Raw genomic sequence first — 19,046 nt, forward strand, 5'->3', positions numbered from 1 at the left:
CACATTACACCTGCAGTGAAAATAAATGGTGGAGCCGAGGTTCCCAGGTGATCAGTGAAGCAACATATTGCATTATTAGCCCTTTTCTACCATTGGACATACTAATCCGTCCATGTGGGGTGGGCCCTACTTCCCATGGATGGAATAGTATGTCCAGCGCGATCAGCCGCGCTGGACTACGCAGCTGACATCCGGTACTATGTGCCAGGAGCGGTCACGGACCGCTCCTCGCACATTAACCCCCGAAACGCTGTGATCAAAGAGGATCGCAGCTTTCCGGCGGCATAGGGAAGCATTGAGCAGGGAGGATGCGATTGCGTTGCTCCGAGGGTCTCCTACCTCCTTCTCCCCGCAGGCCCCAGATCCAAGATGGCCGCGGGGCTGCTTCTGAGTCCTGCAGGGAGGTGGCTTACAAGTGCCTGCTCAGTTAGGGTATGTGCACACGTCCGGATTTCTTGCAGAAATTTCCTGAAGAAAACCGGAAATTTTCTGCAAGAAATCCGCATTTTTTTTTTGCGTTTTTTTTCGCGCTTTTTTTAGCATTCTGCAAGCGTAATTAGCTTGCAGAATGCTAAAGTTTTCCAAGCGATCTGTAGCATCGCTTGGAAAACTGACTGACAAGTTGGTCACACTTGTCAAACATACTGTTTGACAAGTGTGACCAACTTTTTACTATAGATGCTGCTTATGCAGCATCTATAGTAAAAGATAGAATGTTTAAAAATAATAAAAAAAATAAAAAAATGGTTATACTCACCCTCTGCAGACAGCCAATCTCCTTAGCGGCGTCCGTTCCTATAGATGCCGGTGTGGTTCAGGACCTTCGATGACGTCGCGGCCATCTATAGGAACGGAAGAGAGAGCATGCACCGGAGAGGCGGGAACACTTCGGGGGCCATCAGAGGGTGAGTATATCACTATTTTTTATTTTAATTCTTTTTTTTTGACCAATTATATGGTGCCCAGTCCGTGGAGGAGAGTCTCCTGTCCTTCACCCTGGGTACCAACCGCACATAATCTGCTTACTTCCCGCATGGTGGGCATAGCCCCGTGCGGGAAGTAGGCAGATCAATGCACTCCTAGGTGTGCGGAATCCCCGCAATTCCGCATTTTTAATGAACATGTTGCTTTTTTTTCCGCGATGCGATTTTTTCGCGGAAAAAAAATGCAACATTTGCACAAAAAATGCGGAATACCCTGTAAATAATAGGAGGCATATGTAAGCGTTTTTTTCGCGTTTTTATAGCGAAAAAACGCGAAAAATCCTGAACGTGTGCACATGGCCTTAGGGTTAGGGTTTGGATTACATTTACGGTTGGGATTAGGGTTGGGATTAGGGTAAGGGGTGTGTCAGGGTTAGGGGTGTGGTTAGGGTTAGGGGTGTGTTTGGATTAGGGTTTCAGTCAGAATTGGGGGGTTTCATCTGTTTAGGCACATCAGGGGCTCTCCAAATGCAACATGGCGTCCGATCTCAATTCCAGCCAATTCTGTATTGAAAAAGGTAAAACAGTGCTCCTTCCCTTCAGAGCTCTCCCGTGCGCCCAAACAGGGGTTTACCCCAACATATGGGGTATCATCTTACTCAGGACACATTGAACAACAACTTTTGGGGTCCAATTTCTCCTGTTACCCTTGGGAAAATACAAAACTGGGGGCAAAATATAATTTTTGTGTAAAAAAAAGATTTTTTATTTTCACGGCTCTGCGTCTTAGAGCTACTGGAACGCACCAAATAATTAGAGAAAAGGAATAAGGTGCGTTCGCAGCCCGGGGTCCACCATACAGAGATGGAACCTGCTGCTAAGCAATGACAAACTATACGGTGGTACAATGAGGATACACACGGGTTAGCTTCACCCTGTGTGAAAGAAGCGATCCCTGTTGGGTCACAGGGCCGCAGTACCACACGTAACAGAAATAATAAAGTAGCACGAGAGTGCATGCAGTGCCGCTCTGGCAGATGCCACTAACCACCCAGACTTGGGTTAGGAAAGCGCAGAGATAGCGCACGGCGCTGCACTGGCGGTCACAGTAATAGACGCTGTTTGTGTACTAGTGTTGTCAACAAGTCAGCAGTAACCCTTTGCATAGAATCAGACTGAGTGAGACGCTGGGACCGACGTCTCGGCTGAGCAGGCTCTACTGCGGCTGATGCAGAATGAGAGAATGCAGCAGACATGGTTCAAGATTCCCCCTGTGCAGCAGCGGGAACTTGACTCCTAACACTGCGTTATTAACTGTAGTGAAACACATGGGGGTTCAAAGTTCTCACAACACATCTAGATAAGTTCCTTGGGGGGTCTAGTTTCCAATATGGGGTCACTTATGGGGGGTTTCTACTGTTTAGGTACATTAGGCTCTGCAAATGCAACATGACGCCTGCAGACCAATCAATCTAAGTCTGCATTCCAAACGGCGCTCCTTCCCTTCCGAGCTCTGCCATGCGCCCAAACGGTGGTTCCCCCCACACATATGGGTAGCAGCATACTCAGGACAAATCGGACAACAGCTTTTGGGGTCCATTTTCTCCTGTTACCCTTGGGAAAGTACAAAACTGGGGGCTAAAAAACAATTTTTGTGGAAAAAAGAAAGATTTTTTATTTTCATGGCTCTGCACTATTAACTGTAGTGAAACACTTGGGGGTTCAAAGTTCTCACAACACATCTAGATAAGTTCCTTAGGGGGTCTACTTTCCAAAATAGTGTCACTTGTGGGGGGTTTCAATGTTTAGGCACATCAGGGGCTCTCCAAACGCAACATGGTGTCCCATCTCAATTCCAGTCAATTTTGCATTGAAAAGTCAAATGGCGCTCCTTCTCTTCCGAGCTATGCTGTGCACCCAAACAGTGGTTTGCCCCCACATATGGGGCATCAGCGTACTCAGGAGAAATTGGACCCCAAAAGTTGTTGTGCAATTTGTCCTGTTACCTTTGGTAAAATAAATCAAATTAGAGCTGAATAAATTGTGAAAAAAAATTAAATGTTCATTTTTTTTTTTTTTAACATTCCAAAAATTCCTGTGAAACACCTGAAGGGTTAATAGTCTTCTTGAATGTGGTTTTGAGCACCTTGAGGGGTGCAGTTTTTAGAATGGTGTCACAATTGGGTATTTTCTATCATATAGACCCCTCAAAGTGACTTCAAATGTGATATAGTTCCCCCCCCCCAAGAAAATGGTGTTATAACTCCCTAACAAAAAAAAAAAATTGGGTTCCAAAATTGTGCTGATGTAAAGACGATCTGTGGTAAATGTTACTTATTACGTATTTTGTGTGATATATCTGTGATTTAAGGGCATAAAAATTCAAAGTTGGAAAATTGCGAAATTTTCAAAATTTTCGCCAAATTTTGGCTTTTTTCCACAAATAAACGCAGGTAATATCAAAGAAATTTTACCACCATCATGAAGTACAATATGTCACGAGAAAACAGTGTCAGAATCATCAGGATCCGTTGAAGCGTTCCAGAGTTATAACCTCATAAAGGGACAGTGGTCAGAATTGTAAAAATTGGCCCAGTCATTAACGTGCAAACCACCCTTGGGGGTAAAGGGGCTAGAGTTGGTGGCCAGTCAGTAATGGCCATGATAGCCCCTGATCCTTAAACAGATTTAAAAACTAAATTCGTGAAAAAATATAAACCTTTATTCATTAGAAACTAGGCAAGCAATTTTACAGTCATTGCAATGATTTGGAGAAATAATCTCAATATTCATAAAGCAGAATAATAAGTGCTATAACAGAATGATTGTACATAGAAGTAGGATTTATAACCAAACATTTTGTAGTGTGGGGTTTCATGCAGTAGTGCCGATACGGTGCCGGTAGACGAGAGAGTACACAATATAGAAAACTGATTATTATACCATAGTAACTCAGAATAAAATGTCATTTTGTGATCTGGTCGCCTCTACATCTTGTGTGATCTGTGGGTTACCTGGAAGGAGAAGCCGATGTTTCTGTCGCCTGTCTTACATCTACCCTACACACAACGTTTCCTTGCAGTCTGTGACCACTGAGACAATAGTCTGAATAGGTTTACAAAACTTGGACTATTTACACATTATCTTTATCGTTCTGATGCACTGGAGCAATAGTTGGACCTAGACAGACATTCGATAAACTCTCTACCTTGATCGATTAACATATCTGGCTTTTTTGCAAACATTCAGACAACCACAGAAATCCCATAAAGTATAAAGAATGAAAGAAGGATGTCCAGATAGGATTAAGCAACACTGGCCTCTTAAAGAAGGGACTCTGTTTGAAGAGAGTCATTCTGCGCTGACAAAGTCCCTCCGCTCAGTGCTCCATGGCACAGCCAAGCATTTCTATATGTTTTCCCCCTCCCCCCAATCTCCTCTTTGATTGACAGCTCTGACTTCTCAGAGCCAGAGAAGAGAGGAGATGGATGGAAAACAAGCAGGTGGGACGATTTATATGAAGGATTGGCCCTGCCATGAAGAACTGAGCGGCAGGACTTTGTCTGCACAGAATGACTCCTCAAACAGATTCCCTTTAAGTCCCTGCAGAAGTGGTTGTCTCAATGATGTGACCACTGACTAAGAACAGTTTCTCCAACTTTATTGAAGGTGAAGCATAGAATTTAAATTCATGCCTGAATGACAAAAATAAAAAAAATGCTGTGTTAGTGAGAAAATTAGGTATAAGCACTTCAAGTTTCTGGTTTTGTTCCTCACCCAAAGGCCTTCTTCCTCTGCTTGGCTACACAATAAAGATGCCAAGAGTCAGGCAGCAGAAGATGCGGCTAGGTGGTGAATAAAGTCAGGGAGGCAGAAACTTGGGAAGTGCTTTGAATCTATCAAAGCACCTATGCCTCATTTGTTAATTAAATCTGATTTTTCAGCATCAGTAAAAAGGTATACATGACATTATGGGATCATGTTACACACTAAAAGATTAACAGTTTGATAGGGAAGGATGAATTGTTCTGACATATTTACTGCATTGATTTCACTGAAAAGTAATCTATCACAATAGTAAAGGCCCCGTCTCACATAGCGAGATCGCTAGCGAGATCGCTGCTGAGTCACAAGTTTTGTGACGCAACAGCGACCTCAGTAGCGATCTCGCTATGTGTGACACGTACCAGCGATCAGGCCCCTGCTGCGAGATCGCTGGTCGTGTCAGAATGGCCTGGACCTTTTTTTGATCGTTGAGGTCCCGCTGACATCGCTGAATCGGTGTGTGTGACACGGATCCAGCGATGTCTTCACTGGTAACCAGGGTAAACATCGGGTTACTAAGCGCAGGGCCGCGCTTAGTAACCCGATGTTTACCCTGGTTACCAGCGTAAATGTAAAAAAAAACAAACAGTACATACTCACCATCTGTTGCCCGTCAGGTCCCTTGGCGTCTGCTTCCTGCTCTGACTGAGCCGCTGTAAAGTGAGAGCACAGCAGTGACGTCACTGCTGCGCTCTGCTCTCACTGTACGGCGGCTCAGTCAGAGCATGAAGCGGACGGCAAGGGACCTGACGGGCAACAGATGGTGAGTATGTACTGTTTGTTTTTTTTTTACATTTACGCTGGTAACCAGGGTAAACATCGGGTTACTAAGCGCGGCCCTGCGCTTAGTAACCCGATGTTTACCCTGGTTACCCGGGTGCTGCAGGGGGACTTCGGCATCGTTGAAGACAGTTTCAACGATGCTGAAGTCGTTCCCCTGATCGTTGGTCGCTGGAGAGAGCTGTCTGTGTGACAGCTCCCCAGCGACCACACAGCGACCACACAGCGACGCTGCAGCGATCAGCATCGTTGTCTGTATCGCTGCAGCGTCGCTGTGTGAGACGGGGCCTTTATAATACAATAGTAAACAGATTATTATAGGATTGCATAGCCCAGAACTACTGCATGAAACCAAATCATAATAAAAATTATCTGATCTGCTGATTTGATTGATAATTGTACTAAATAGATAATCACTTAATCTCGTAACAAAACGTTCAATTTTATGGTTAGGAATAATCCAAAATATTCAAAGACAAAAAAAAAAAAAATTATATAAAGGATGTAAGGTGATGAAAACTACAGTCCTCTACAGTCCATTCTGCTCATGATTGTAGTCTGTATACTACAACAATTATGGCTGCTGGTAGGTACACCAACATCAACTCTCGTGGGTAAAAAAAAATGTTGGGAGCAGATTAGGATTTTTCCACTTCAATTTTCTTATTTACTCCAAGATGAGTGATGTTGTACCTGAAAATAAGAGTATTTGGCACATTCTTCCAAACTGAACAAGCTCAAATGGAAATTATTTCATGGCTGTAAAGTTCCTTCTCTTTATGGGTGTTGGACTAGTTGGTTGCCAACTAAATTTGACCAGAAAACCATGAGAGCACAACACGGATACTGATAAGTGCAAAGTCCCACTGGTGTGTCCAGCACCACGGAGGTAAGAAGGAGCAACATTGAACGCTGGGTCGATGTAACCACTTTTCAGAAACTTCTCTGGCATCCATAGTCTACCCATTTTCCATAGCGGGATACATGGAAATCTCTTTACGAGAAATGTTACATAAAGTCCACATGGGAGTTGAATGTAGAAGTTCTATAACCTACCGACAATTTTGTGAAGACACTTAAGACTTTGGACACTTGCAATTAAAACCAAACTCACTTTTTCTTTAGATTTAAATATATAAAGTAACAATTACTGTATATAGCGATTACTTAAAAGATAGTTTTATAGTGCAGATCTGGCATAGCTAAATCATATAAACCTGATCCAATCTGATCTAGAGGTTTTTTGTTTTTTTTTAAATTAAACAAGCACTTGAAAATGATCCATTGATTGATGTGTTTAAACAAGAAATAACTTGGACTAACAAACCAGGTCTTTTTTGCTGATTTTTTTTTTTTCTTAAGCAAAAACTCTCCGAAAACCACAAGGAGTTTAAAAACCACGAGTTTTGATTGGAGAGGTTCCACTTTGAGAACACAGCAAAAACTAGATGAACACACCTTTTAAAACAGTAGAGAAAGATGGCAATTTCATTTGCTTGTTTGGTAAGAATGTCATCAATTGCCTTTTGTTCATGAAGGTTTTAGGAATGTTTTAACATTTGAGGGATTTAATGGGCAAGTTGGATTTTTCTAGTCCAATTTTGGATTCTCCAAGATGACAACATTTGCTGGAGGTATCCAACAGCTGGTTCGTCGTACATCTACCATAGAAATTATATGCTTCTTTGAGGCCAAATGTAGATTATTACTGGTCAAGTCAGAAGAATTCTCTGCTGAAAGATAGTTTTTCAGATATTAAATGAATATTCACATGCTAGTATATTGCTTTAGTTAGACAGCATGAAAATAATCAAATTTGCTATTGACTTGCTTTTTGTATCTGCTGTCATTTTTGCGATAGAGCTTTTATCTTCTATTGTGTAGAGCTTTTTCCCCCACATAGCTTAGCTTTGTATAATCAGTTGTTATATTCCACGAGTGGAGTTAACTCCTAACATGCCATCCAGCATCAGCAGTTTCTAGAGCAGTCCTAAATCACAGCTCTCACTTTAAAGAGCAGTGTGCTTGTTAAAAGTTACTTATCATTATATCTACATATAGTGATAACAGTGTAGACTCTGAACAAGCCCTAACAAACTGTTAATGTGTTATAGCAGAATAAAGCTAGTAAGCAGAACAGTCACTCAAGGAGGTGCACTCATGCCCAAAGCACCCTGGAAGTGAGGAGACTGTAGATCTGCTTAAGAGAACATTTGAAGATACCCTTTTAAGTGCGGACCAGTTTTAATCACTGGTCAATCCAGATGTCTAGAAATAAATAAATATAGTATTGATGAAGCCAGAATAATTTTAGAACAGTGAAAAGGCAGAGTGCTGAAAAAAATAATGATTAAATGGTGGAAAGTTTAACTGGAATGATTAGCACGACAAAGGCAGCAAAGGCCAGTTTCACTGCAAAAGTTTACAACCTTTTTAGTTACCAAGTACTTTTCATCATGCAGATATGGCAAAGACATTTCCATTGCCTTTTCTTCTTTCCTACAATATTGTGCAAATTAGCCAGGAGTTCCTTAAGTAGGACATCAGCTTAGAAGGAAATGGCCTATTCTGTATAGAAGGTGCTTGATGGAATGTCACCATATCGGTTCCCAGAGAAATCCTTCACAAATTTATAAAAGTGGTTTATGGAGGTGCTTATTCGTTGTTCTTCTGCTTTTGAAGGGCTCTTGGCACACACCTATTCTTTAGAAATATACGTTTGAAAAAGTTGTCACTGATACTGTGCGGCAAGTAAAGTCCAATGAAATACAATAGCCAAGTATGTTTGCCAGCATAGTATATCACTTTTGGGCTCTCGGACAGAACGGCATCTGTGATACTGTCCAACACAGGGCTGAAGTCAGAGCTTGCTGTATTTCCATAACTCAAAAACTTGTTTTGGGTTTCACAGATATATTCTTCTCCATACTCCAGGAGCAATTCACTTGGAAGACCGGCCAGCAGCTTTTTATGCTGATTTTCCCTGTAGGCTGTGTTGTCATGAGCACCTAGAAATAATTACAGACAGATGATAAAGTGGAAAACAATATGCAAGTAAAACATACGGGTCACATGAGCAATTAAAAATATATGGTAATATAAATCCGGCCATACATATTATATATGGTTAGATAGCCGTGTGCACAACCGAATATGGTGCACGGGTAGGTTCCCAAACCGTAATCAATTAAAATACAAAACCCGGCACTCAACTTAATGGTGTGTGGAAACAAACAGATTTATTGCGTCCCAAATCCAACAAAAACGTTTCGGTCTCACAACGGGACCTTCATCAGTAACGTAATTTGGGATAATGTCAGGGGAAGGTGACTGTATGACCTGTCAGGAAGATGAGTCGATATAATGTGGACTCCCCAATAGTGGGAGAATGGTATTCAGCCTGTGTATGGGCTTATCATCGCGGCGTCCACCGCTGTATGTGGTGACATACATTATATCGACTCATCTTCCTGACAGGTCATACAGTCACCTTCCCCTGACATTATCCCAAATTACGTTACTGATGAAGGTCCCGTTGTGAGACCGAAACGTTTTTGTTGGATTTGGGACGCAATAAATCTGTTTGTTTCCACACACCATTAAGTTGAGTGCCGGGTTTTGTATTTTAATACATATTATATATGTCAGCCGACTCTCCGACACAGGAGTGCCTGTTCAGGCGAGACCTCACTTTCTGGAGTGGTGGTGCCCTCTTTTCTCCCCGATAACCCATCTACAGTATCTCCTTACAATACGCACTGACTGTGCACTCAGTTGCCAATCATAGACAGTGCACTCCCTCACAAGCTATGTGTATTAACAAGACTATTACACAATGAGTGTAATCATACATCAGAATTAACAACCAGCGCATGCGACTACCTCAGCCCCTGAAACGGGTGACACTGATGACCTCTTGTTTGAGAATACCAGTGCTTACTGGGATATGCTAACAAAATGTCAAATAGGAAGTAAATTAAAAAGTCCCTACTGTTTGTTCTCTACTAATATAATATATATATATATATATATATATATATATATATATATATATATATATATATATATATATATATATATTTTTTTTTTTTTATTATTATTTTATTTTTGTAATTATATCAGGAAAGCTATAACATTAAATAAATAGCAATTTTGGATTAAGTCAGTGTTCAAGTTTACACAACTTGTCTACAGATTTCATGTTGTCTCTGTCCTTACAGTCAGTCAATGGTTCACGCATAATGTTTAGGTATGATTCACTCAAAGTCAATCTTATTGGGTTAATCTTTTTGCAATGACCCCGTTGGATGTGCGGCTCGTTAGGTTACTTTACCCTATGGCAGCGAAATCATGTTATTGTAGGACATAGTGAAAATATGAAATGACCAAGTTATTGTCAATTCATATAGTAAATTGTTTAACCAATTTTACTGCTATTAGATTAACCAGCCCAGAAATGTGGAAAGCAAAATGAGCATCAAGTGGTAAAAAGGTACAACAAGTGCTTTTATTGGAAGAGGGAAGTTTTAAAAGGGACAGAAAACCATCTGTTCCCATCTACTGCTGCCAGTAATCGTGTTACAAAAAAAATTAACTGAAGAAATATTTTTGTAAGTATTTTATTACCCAGGCTTAATTATTGAGGGCTCTGTGGAGAGGACATTTCACCTTATATTGCTCAGTACATCTGCGGATATTGCGGTCTACCAGCCTAATTAAAGTGTCTGGACCATTGTTTATTAGGAGTTCAACATAAATACACAGATCGCTGAAAACAAAAATATAATGTAGAAAATAAAAAGCTACAGGACCCATCATGATGGGGATGTTCACCTTCATATAGTCCTCATGGCTCATGATAAACCAAATGTGGGCATAGGAATTGTTGTAAGGCAGAAAAAGGGCTGAAGTTCTACAGGTTCATTTTAAAAAAGGTACAATAAATTTACACAAGAAAAATTAGGAAAAAATGGAGGACAAGTTTTAAAAAGCACCTTTCATGTCAAAACAATATTAACTTGGAGATGTGGGGGTTCATAGCATTCTGAAGCAGTGCAACCACTGTATTGAGAGCCCAGCTACTGGGAAGAAATTAATATTATTCCTCTCAGCAGCCTCCGACTTTCAGTCACCACTCAGTACATTCTGAGCAGTGACTAAGCATGCCTCCAGCACAGACTGACAGCTGGCTCACCAGTGCAGAGCTGGCATCAATCAGTGCCAGGCTACAGCCAGCGCTCACTTTATACCGAGTGGTGATTGAAGCCGCACCTATGACTGGAAGCTGGAAGAATAAAGTTAAATTTCCTCTCGGTAGCTTTTAGTGCGATGGATGCACAGCTTTAGAACACCATTAACCCCATATCCAAAGGTTATTAGTGTTATTTTTTTTATGTCAGGTTCCCATTAAAAGTAATTTTCCATATTACAAAGATATGCCACCTCTCTATAAAAAGGTGGGGTCTGGCTTTTAAGACCTTCACGTACCAGAGAACAAATGACTATGGTATTGTGTTCATCTCAGTAGTGTTCCCACCCACCAGGCTGTACAGGGAATGGCAACTAGTTATTTTTATTCGGTTAGGGCCAGAATACTGGGATAAACCATTAAAGAGATACTGCAAGGAAGAGATGGGAAACGACATGGGCTTGTGATGAACATTGGCTGCAAATTGGTAAGCATGGGCTGTCGGCTGGGTGGTGTGCAGAGAAAAGGAGAAAGTCATTAATAGGCTGTAAGCCAGACACTGCATCACATGTATCTGTGTGTCTGGCGGCCTATGCAAGCCTCGTTTGTATGCATTTTTTAATAGGTAGTCATCCCCTCCATGAATTTGTAGGTTTGTGAGTGGTTGTTTCTTCAGTATTTTGCACATGTGCTGCCCCCGCCTTTATCATGGGGGTCTGCTGCATCTGGCTAATGCATTTGTAACCTGACTGTTGATAAGGCTTTTTCTTTCTCTGGTATATTTTTTTAATTTTTGTCCTTTCGTGAGCTGACCTGGTGTGCAGAGAACCAGTTTTTAGCATTTCTGCAGTTGTATAAAAGGAGCTAATGCAGGGTGCCTTGTCAATTTCCTTCCAAGGTAGACAAATAAGTGTCCACATCGCCAAACCAATAGCATAAGAAGAAACTATTGTCTACGTCGGACAATCAATGCAGTTATTTCATGATTTTGGAATTGTATTTAGCACATGCAACCCAAATTGTACATACCTGTTCTGTAGGACCCTGGCTGTATCACGCTGACGTTTACTCCCCAGGGCAGCAGTTCATGACGGAATGTGTCCATGACTCGATTCAGAGCAGCTTTTGAGGAACCATATGCAGCCAAAAATGGAAATGAGTGGTCACCTAAAAAAAAAAAAGGGACAGTAACATTTTTAGTACATTATCTTAATTATACAGGTTATCTGGTGATTGATACAAACACTTGGTGTCAGAGGTTTAGCTTAAATAGAGAAATCCACCCAAAACCATTCTGCTCATTTCATACATACAGAAAAAAAACATTAATGAGACTTTTCTCAATCTCAGTGACTTCTAGAACAAAGCTCCATAAAGAAAGACAGGTTTCAAATTATGGAACTGACTCAATGGAATTAGGATTTTGACTTCTAAATGCATTTTGGTCTGTGCAATGACCATCTATCAGTGGTTTAAAAAGTTTCTTTGTGGAGACCACGATCTAGTATAAGGAGACTTATGGGTAGGGTAATTCTTCCTGGAAAAGGGGATATTAAAATTAGCTCTATTAGAGGAAGAAAGCTGGCTCTTTGGGGTGTCACCACTTGTAGGAACAGGACTCTTTGGCAACCCTTTAGAGCCAAGGCCCCCCAAACACAAGATAAAAGGAAACTGAAACCTGCAACTTTTGGTGGTAATGACTACATTTAATGAGTATAGTCTTATCTGTCTCCTACAGATTAGGCTTGAGGATGTAGGGTGTTGGAATTCAATTGCCTGATCCTCTCATTCATCAGTGAATGAGGCTGGTTTCTAGCTGCCGCTCCCTCTAAGGCTTCTTTCACACTTGCGTCGGTACGGGTCCGTCGCTAAGCGTCGGCGCTACGTACCGACGCACGTTGTGAAAATTCGGCACGACGTGGGCAGCGGACGCAGTTTTTCAACGCATCCGCTGCCCATTCTAAAGTCCGGGGAGGAGGGGGCGGAGTTCCGGCCGCACATGCGCGGTAGGAAATGGTGGATGCGACATAGAAAAAAAAAAACATTCCCTTGAACGTTTTTTCGTGCAGCCGGTCCGCCAAAACACGACGCATCCAGTGCACGACGGACGCGACGTATGGCCATACGTCGCGATCCATCAGCAATACAAGTCCATGGGCAAAAAACGCATCCTGCGGGCACATTTGCAGGATGTGTTTTTTACCCAAGACGACACATTGCGCCGGACGTCACACGACGCAAGTGTGAAAGAAGCCTAAGCTTATGGAAATTCTTGATCGAGCTGAGTATTCGACTTGCAGCCATCAAATCTCTCACATACAAAGAAACAATGTATGGCTAGTTGTAATGCATGACCCTTTTACTAGCCTTGCCACACGAGTTAGGATATTTAAGAACACACACACACACACACACACACACACACACACACACACACACACACACCCTCCCCCCTTTACCTTTGGTGAAAATGCTAACTCCCCCCCCCTCTACATATCACATGCATATACCATATGCAGTCTGTTTTATTAAAGGGAACCTGTCACCATGTTTTTGGAAGATGGAATAAAAATAGCGTTAAATAGGGGCAGAGGTGGGCGTTACATTAGTGTGTTTGTTATGCGTTTATTACCCACCTAAGTTGCCGAAATACCTTTGCAAAGTCTCCGTTTTCGCCTGTCAATCAGGCTGGTCTGGTCAGATGGGCGTTGTCTTCCCCCAGATTTTGCGTAGTTTTCCGTTGGTGGCGTAGTGGTGTGCGCATACCCAAGGTCCCGAATCCTCTGCCAGGGGATTTCAAAGAGCGCGGTGTCCGTTATTGCATTGGTGATCGGTGGGCGCGGCCATCTTCCTTTGGCCGCGCGTGCGCAGAAGCGGCGCTCTGCTGGCCGCGGCATCAGGAAAATGGCCGCGGGATGCCGCGCGTGCGCAGATGGATATCGCGGCGGCCATTTTCCTGAAGCCGCGGCCAGCAGAGCGCCGCGGCAAGCAGAGCGCCGCTTCTGCACACGCGCGGCCAAAGGAAGATGGCCGCGCCCACCGATCACCAATGCAATAACGGACACCGCGCTCTTTGAAATCCCCTGGCAGAGGATTCGGGACCTTGGGCATGCGCACACCACTACGCCACCAACGGAAAACTAAACAAGATCTGGGGGAAGACACCACGCCCATCTGACCAGACCAGCCTGATTGACAGGCGAAAACGGAGACTTTGCAAAGGTATTTCGGCAACTTAGGTGGGTAATAAACGCATAACAAACACACTAATGTAACGCCCACCTCTGCCCCTATTTAACGCTATTTTTATCCCATCTTCCAAAAACGTGGTGACAGGTTCCCTTTAAAGGTTTGGTCACATGCTATTCCCTTTGACATTAGGAGGGGAGCTACACACACTCCAGGAAGTGTTCAGCTACATGGACATATTACCCACATTCACAAGTTTATATAGTAAAACTGGCTAGTTTGTTAGCTGAATTCTGAGATGCCACCATTGCCTGTACATAATAAATCAAGGATTGTGCCAAGCACTGCTCATCTGGAAGGGTGGGAGGCCCACTCATGTACAGGGGCCTACCAGGGAATTTACCTGCTACCGTGTGCCAGTCCAAACCTCATAAAACATCTGCATGTGGAGCGCCCCCAGACACAGGGCCTCGGGGTACTCAATACCGGGCCTCTCAGTCTCAGTCCTGGGGTTGTCACGATGGCTAGACCCGGTCCATGACCCTGCTAAGGGGCGTCCAATGAAAGGTGTGATGATGGTGCATGGTGCAAGGTGCGATGAATAACGAGGACACAGGGTTGCAGTCTCTTTACCTCTTTACTGAAGGCTTCAGGATCCGCAATCCAGAGCACTGCTAACAGGGCTGGCTGAGACCGGCCGGTCTGAAGGCACATCCAGAGTTCCCTTTGCAGGTGGAAATCAGTGCCTACCTTCTAGCGCCTCTGTGTTGTAGTACCTCCCTGCTGAGCACCACAGGATAGTCCTCACAACTGTCGTATCTGTTCTGATGTTCTCTTTCTCTGTCCCCCAGATGATATGGCTAGGACGCACCCGTATGACGGGGTAGGCCTGGAGTTATTCTTGGACCCTAGAGACGCCCCTCTCCCACAATTGCCTCCTTTGTCTTCGTTAGGTGATTTAGGTGAGACAGCTAACCTATAGTTAACTGTCCTGCCGCTGTTTGAAGTAATACGTAGAGTCTCTTACTTCCTCGGTGCTCCGGCCACCGGCTACGCGCCTCAGAAGGATGTTGCCACAGTCTTAAGGGCACGACTCCTTCTGGTTCTATCTCCTCTGTGCTGTGATCTCGCTTCTCACTTCTCCGCAATATACTCCGCTTCGTGTTCTTTCTTAGGAGCCTGCCGCTATAAGACTCAAGCACGGCTCCATAACGTTCTGTCTGTCCTAGGCCGCTGTCAGGATCCCAACCCTGACAGGTCCTCTCTCTCGAGCTCTCCCTTGCTCCTTTCTCCCTAACTTCCTGTCCAACCCCCAGTTTTACCAGAGTGTGAGGAGTGGCCTAATAGATAGAACCACCCCCCCTGGTGGCCGGAGTGTGGAGTGTAGTGTGTGTCTGCGATACCTGGTCAGGTGAACTCCTTTAGTGCAATCAGACGTACCATCACTCCCCTTAGTGGCAGAGAGACATTACTGCAACGACCAGGACTCTGGGGCGCTGCACTCCCCCCCGGTTAAATCCAGTACTCCCGGACTGGGAAAAGAAGAACAACATTACATGTTATTAGAAAACACACCAAATTTTTGAAACACTATAAACAAGTAAATGCTATGAAAAAGTAAATATATAACAGTGCTTCCCTTTATGGGAGGTGAGGACGCTTGAACGTTGCAAAAGTTTGGTCATGCACAGTTCATGACTCCCAGTTCAATAGGTGCAACCTTGAACAGCAGGGACCCCGGGTAAACAAAGGGGTCCCCGTGAAAGTTTTGGAGCAATTCACTGTCCATCACTCCATTGGCCATTTTTAAACCTGTAACAAAGATTTACAAGAACATTTTCAACCAAATAACAGCTTAGCATCTCCAAGTTTTATAGCGAACTGGAGTTTGATTCTTGGTGCTGCGTGTAGACATCCGCAGTGCAGGGGTTGCTATTGGCCTAACAGGACCCGCTATACTTGCTACCGCTGGTGTAGTGCACTGTCTTCTAGCTACATTTCTAGTGAGTCTGGGTAGCACTGGCAGACTAGAGCTCTCAGGGCTGCTGCTACTACCGATGGGTATGGCAGATTCACCGATAGCAGAGGGAGGGCTTGCCGGTTCAGCGGTTGGCATGGCATCCTCCGGTGGGATTCGCTGTGGTTGCTGGTCCGGATGACCTGGCTCCACATCTAGTTCTGGCGGTGTCAGTTGGCGAAATGTTAGGACAGGTACCATAATGGCCTGGTTTATTTGAGTCCAAGACTGGGGAAAATCGCCAAGAACAGTGTGTATCATCTTCTCCTCTTCCATGGGCGAGGACATCCCGGGGGCTGTCTCCCCATCTCTCAGCTTGTCAGGGCATATCTTAAGGTGGTCTCTGGATATTGCCGTTGAGGTTCCCCTCCATCTTTACTGATGAGGCAGACCTTTGTATTGTCGAAATTAGATGGCAGGATGGTATATGGTTCCGCTTCCCATTGATCATCAAGCTTGTGTAGTCTTCGCTTCCGTTTGAGTACCTGCTCCCCGGGTGACAAGGGAGTCGCAGGAGCATGCTGGTTGTAATCCCTTTCTTGTTTTTGTCGGGCTTGGGCGAGACTTCTTTCCACACATTCTTGTACTTTGCGGTACCTTTGCTGCCTCTCTGTATCCCAGTCCGCTTCTGGCGAGATATCTTCGGGGGTCAGGACCCCCATGTCCAGATCAACAGGTAACTTGCTAGACCTCCCTCGCATCAGGTATGCTGGAGTGCAGTTGGTGGAGTTTACTGGGATGTGGTTGTACATATCCACCAAGTCTGGTAACTTTGTGGGCCACAAGTTCCGTTCCTCCACAGGTAAGGTCTTCAGCAAGTCAATCACCACCTGGTTCATCTTCTCGCACATTCCGTTGGTCTTCTCGCACATTCCGTTGGTTTGTGGATGGTATGGCGTGGTTCTGATCTTCTTACATCCAAACAGATTGCAGAACTCCTGAAACACTTCTGCTTCAAATGCTGGCCCCTGATCGGTCAGTACCTTCTCCGGGTACCCATGGGGTCGACAGAAGTACTGCTGGAAGGTCTTGGCGGACGTTCTAGCTGTTAGATCTTTGACCGGCACGACTACCAGGAATCTGGAGTAGTGGTCCACGATGGTGAGAGCGTAGATATAGCCCGACCGGCTGGGTGTTAGCTTCACGTGATCCAGCGCGACCTACTCGTGCGGCCGTTTGGTGATGATGGGCTGCAAGGGAGCCCGCTGGCTGTCACGATCCTTCCGGCGTAGGCTACATGGGCCACACTCTTGGCACCACTTCTCGATGGCTTTCTTCATACCAATCCAGTAGAACCTCCATCGGAGCAGCCTCTCCAGCTTCCTCCATCCGAAGTGTCCTGCCCCATCGTGGAACGCTCCCAGGACCATTGGCACATCTTGTCTTGGGACCACGATCTGCCATACCAATTCATGAGTGCGTGGGTCAATGCTCCTCCGACACAGCTTACCGTCGTGAATAAACAGCCTACCCCTCTCCTTCCACAATTGTAGGGTCTCTGGTGGATCCTCTGGGCCGGGAGGCAAACCTGCCTGCGTCAGGAGCTCTTTCACCCGACAGACCGCAGGGTCACCATCCTGGTTCTCTGCCCACCCGTGATGGGGCAGGGGATTCAACGGGGCGCCCTGTTTATTCTTGCGCCTGTTCTCCACTTGATGGGAACACTGGGTGGCTTTGGGGCGATGGAAAGCGGTCAGCTCAACCTCTTCAAATGCTTCTGGATCTTCCTCCATTTCGGGCAAATGAGGCATTCAGGACAATGCATCGGCATTCGCATTCTTGTGCCCTGCCCGGTACTTGATGGTAAAGTCGTAATTGGAAAACCGGGCCATCCACCGCTGCTCCAAGGTGTCGAGTTTTGCTGTGTCCAAGTGCGTTAGTGGATTATTATCCGTGAAGACGGTGAATTTTGCTGAGGCCAGGTAGTGCTTGAACCTCTCCATCATGGCCCAAACGACGGCGAGGAACTCCAGCTTAAAGGAACAGTAGTTGTCAGGGTTCCTTTCAGTGGGGCGAAGTTTCCTGCTGGCGTAAGCGATTACTCTTTCCTTGCCTTTCTGGACCTGGGACAGCACGGCTCCCAGCCCCACATTGCTGGCAACCGTATACAAAACAAACGGTTGATCATATTCAGGGTAGGCCAGTACCTCTTCTCCAGTCAGCGCCGACTTTAAGCAGGTGAACGATCCTTCCAGTCCGTCGTTCCAATCAAATAGGGTGTTCTTACCCTTGGGTTTCTTGGATTGGCCCACCAACAGGTCCTGCAATGGCGCCGCCTTCTTGGTGAAGTCCTTGATAAACCTCCGGTAGTAGCCCACCAACCCAAGGAACTGCCGGACTTCATGGAGGTTACCGGGCTTCGGCCAGTCCTTGATCACCGTGACCTTGTCGGGGTCTGTGGCCACTCCTTCGGCACTCACCACATGGCCCAGGTACTGCACTTTGGGTTTTAGTAGATGGCATTTGGATGGTTTCACCTTTAAGCCAAAGTTGGACAGTGCTTCGAACACCTCGGCCAGGTGCTTCAAATGGTCTTCATAGGTCTTAGAGAAGACAATGACATCGTCCAGATATAGCAGCACGGTTTCAAAGTTCTTGTGTCCTAGACAGTACTCCATCATCCTCTGAAACGTCCCCGGGGCGTTACACAATCCAAAGAGCATGTAGTTGAATTCGCAGAGTCCCATCGGTGTCGTGAAGGCCGTCTTCTACTTGTCCGCCTCTGCCACGGGAACCTGCCAGTACCCACTGGTGAGATCCAAGGTAGAGAAGTAGTTACCAGACTTTAAAGCAGCCAAGGACTCTTCTATCCTGGGCAGGGGGTATGCATCCTTATGTGTAATGCGGTTTAGTTGCCTGTAATCCACACACATCCTCATGGTGCCATCTTTCTTCCTAACGAGGACCAATGGAGCTGCCCAGGGGCTACAACTGTCTCTCACTATCCCAGCCTCCTTCATCTCTCGCAATATGTTCTTGGCACACTGATAATGAGCTGGGGGTACAGGACGGTATCTCTCTTTTATGGGGGGGTGATCTCCCGTGGTGATATGATGCTGAATCCCTTTTACCTGCCCGAAATCTAGGGGGTGCTTACTGAATACCCGCTCATACTCATGAACCA

At 44.9% G+C, this 19,046-nt stretch overlaps 1 protein-coding gene across 1 annotated transcript in view; it reads right to left on the reverse strand.

Moving 5' to 3' along the window:
- Nucleotides 1-5,615: 5,615 nt before the first annotated feature.
- Nucleotides 5,616-19,046, reverse strand: part of HSD11B2 (hydroxysteroid 11-beta dehydrogenase 2) — a 109,652-nt gene continuing 96,221 nt past the window's right edge. The window contains exons 4-5 of the mRNA XM_077288192.1: nucleotides 11,746-11,883; nucleotides 5,616-8,536 (exon numbers count right to left, since the gene is read on the reverse strand). Coding sequence (XP_077144307.1) covers nucleotides 8,184-8,536; nucleotides 11,746-11,883 — 491 coding nt within the window. The 3' untranslated portion in view covers nucleotides 5,616-8,183. The remainder of the gene's footprint in view (nucleotides 8,537-11,745; nucleotides 11,884-19,046) is intronic.

Source organism: Ranitomeya variabilis, chromosome 2 (genome assembly GCF_051348905.1).
Source record: "Ranitomeya variabilis isolate aRanVar5 chromosome 2, aRanVar5.hap1, whole genome shotgun sequence".
NCBI lineage: Eukaryota > Metazoa > Chordata > Amphibia > Anura > Dendrobatidae > Ranitomeya > Ranitomeya variabilis.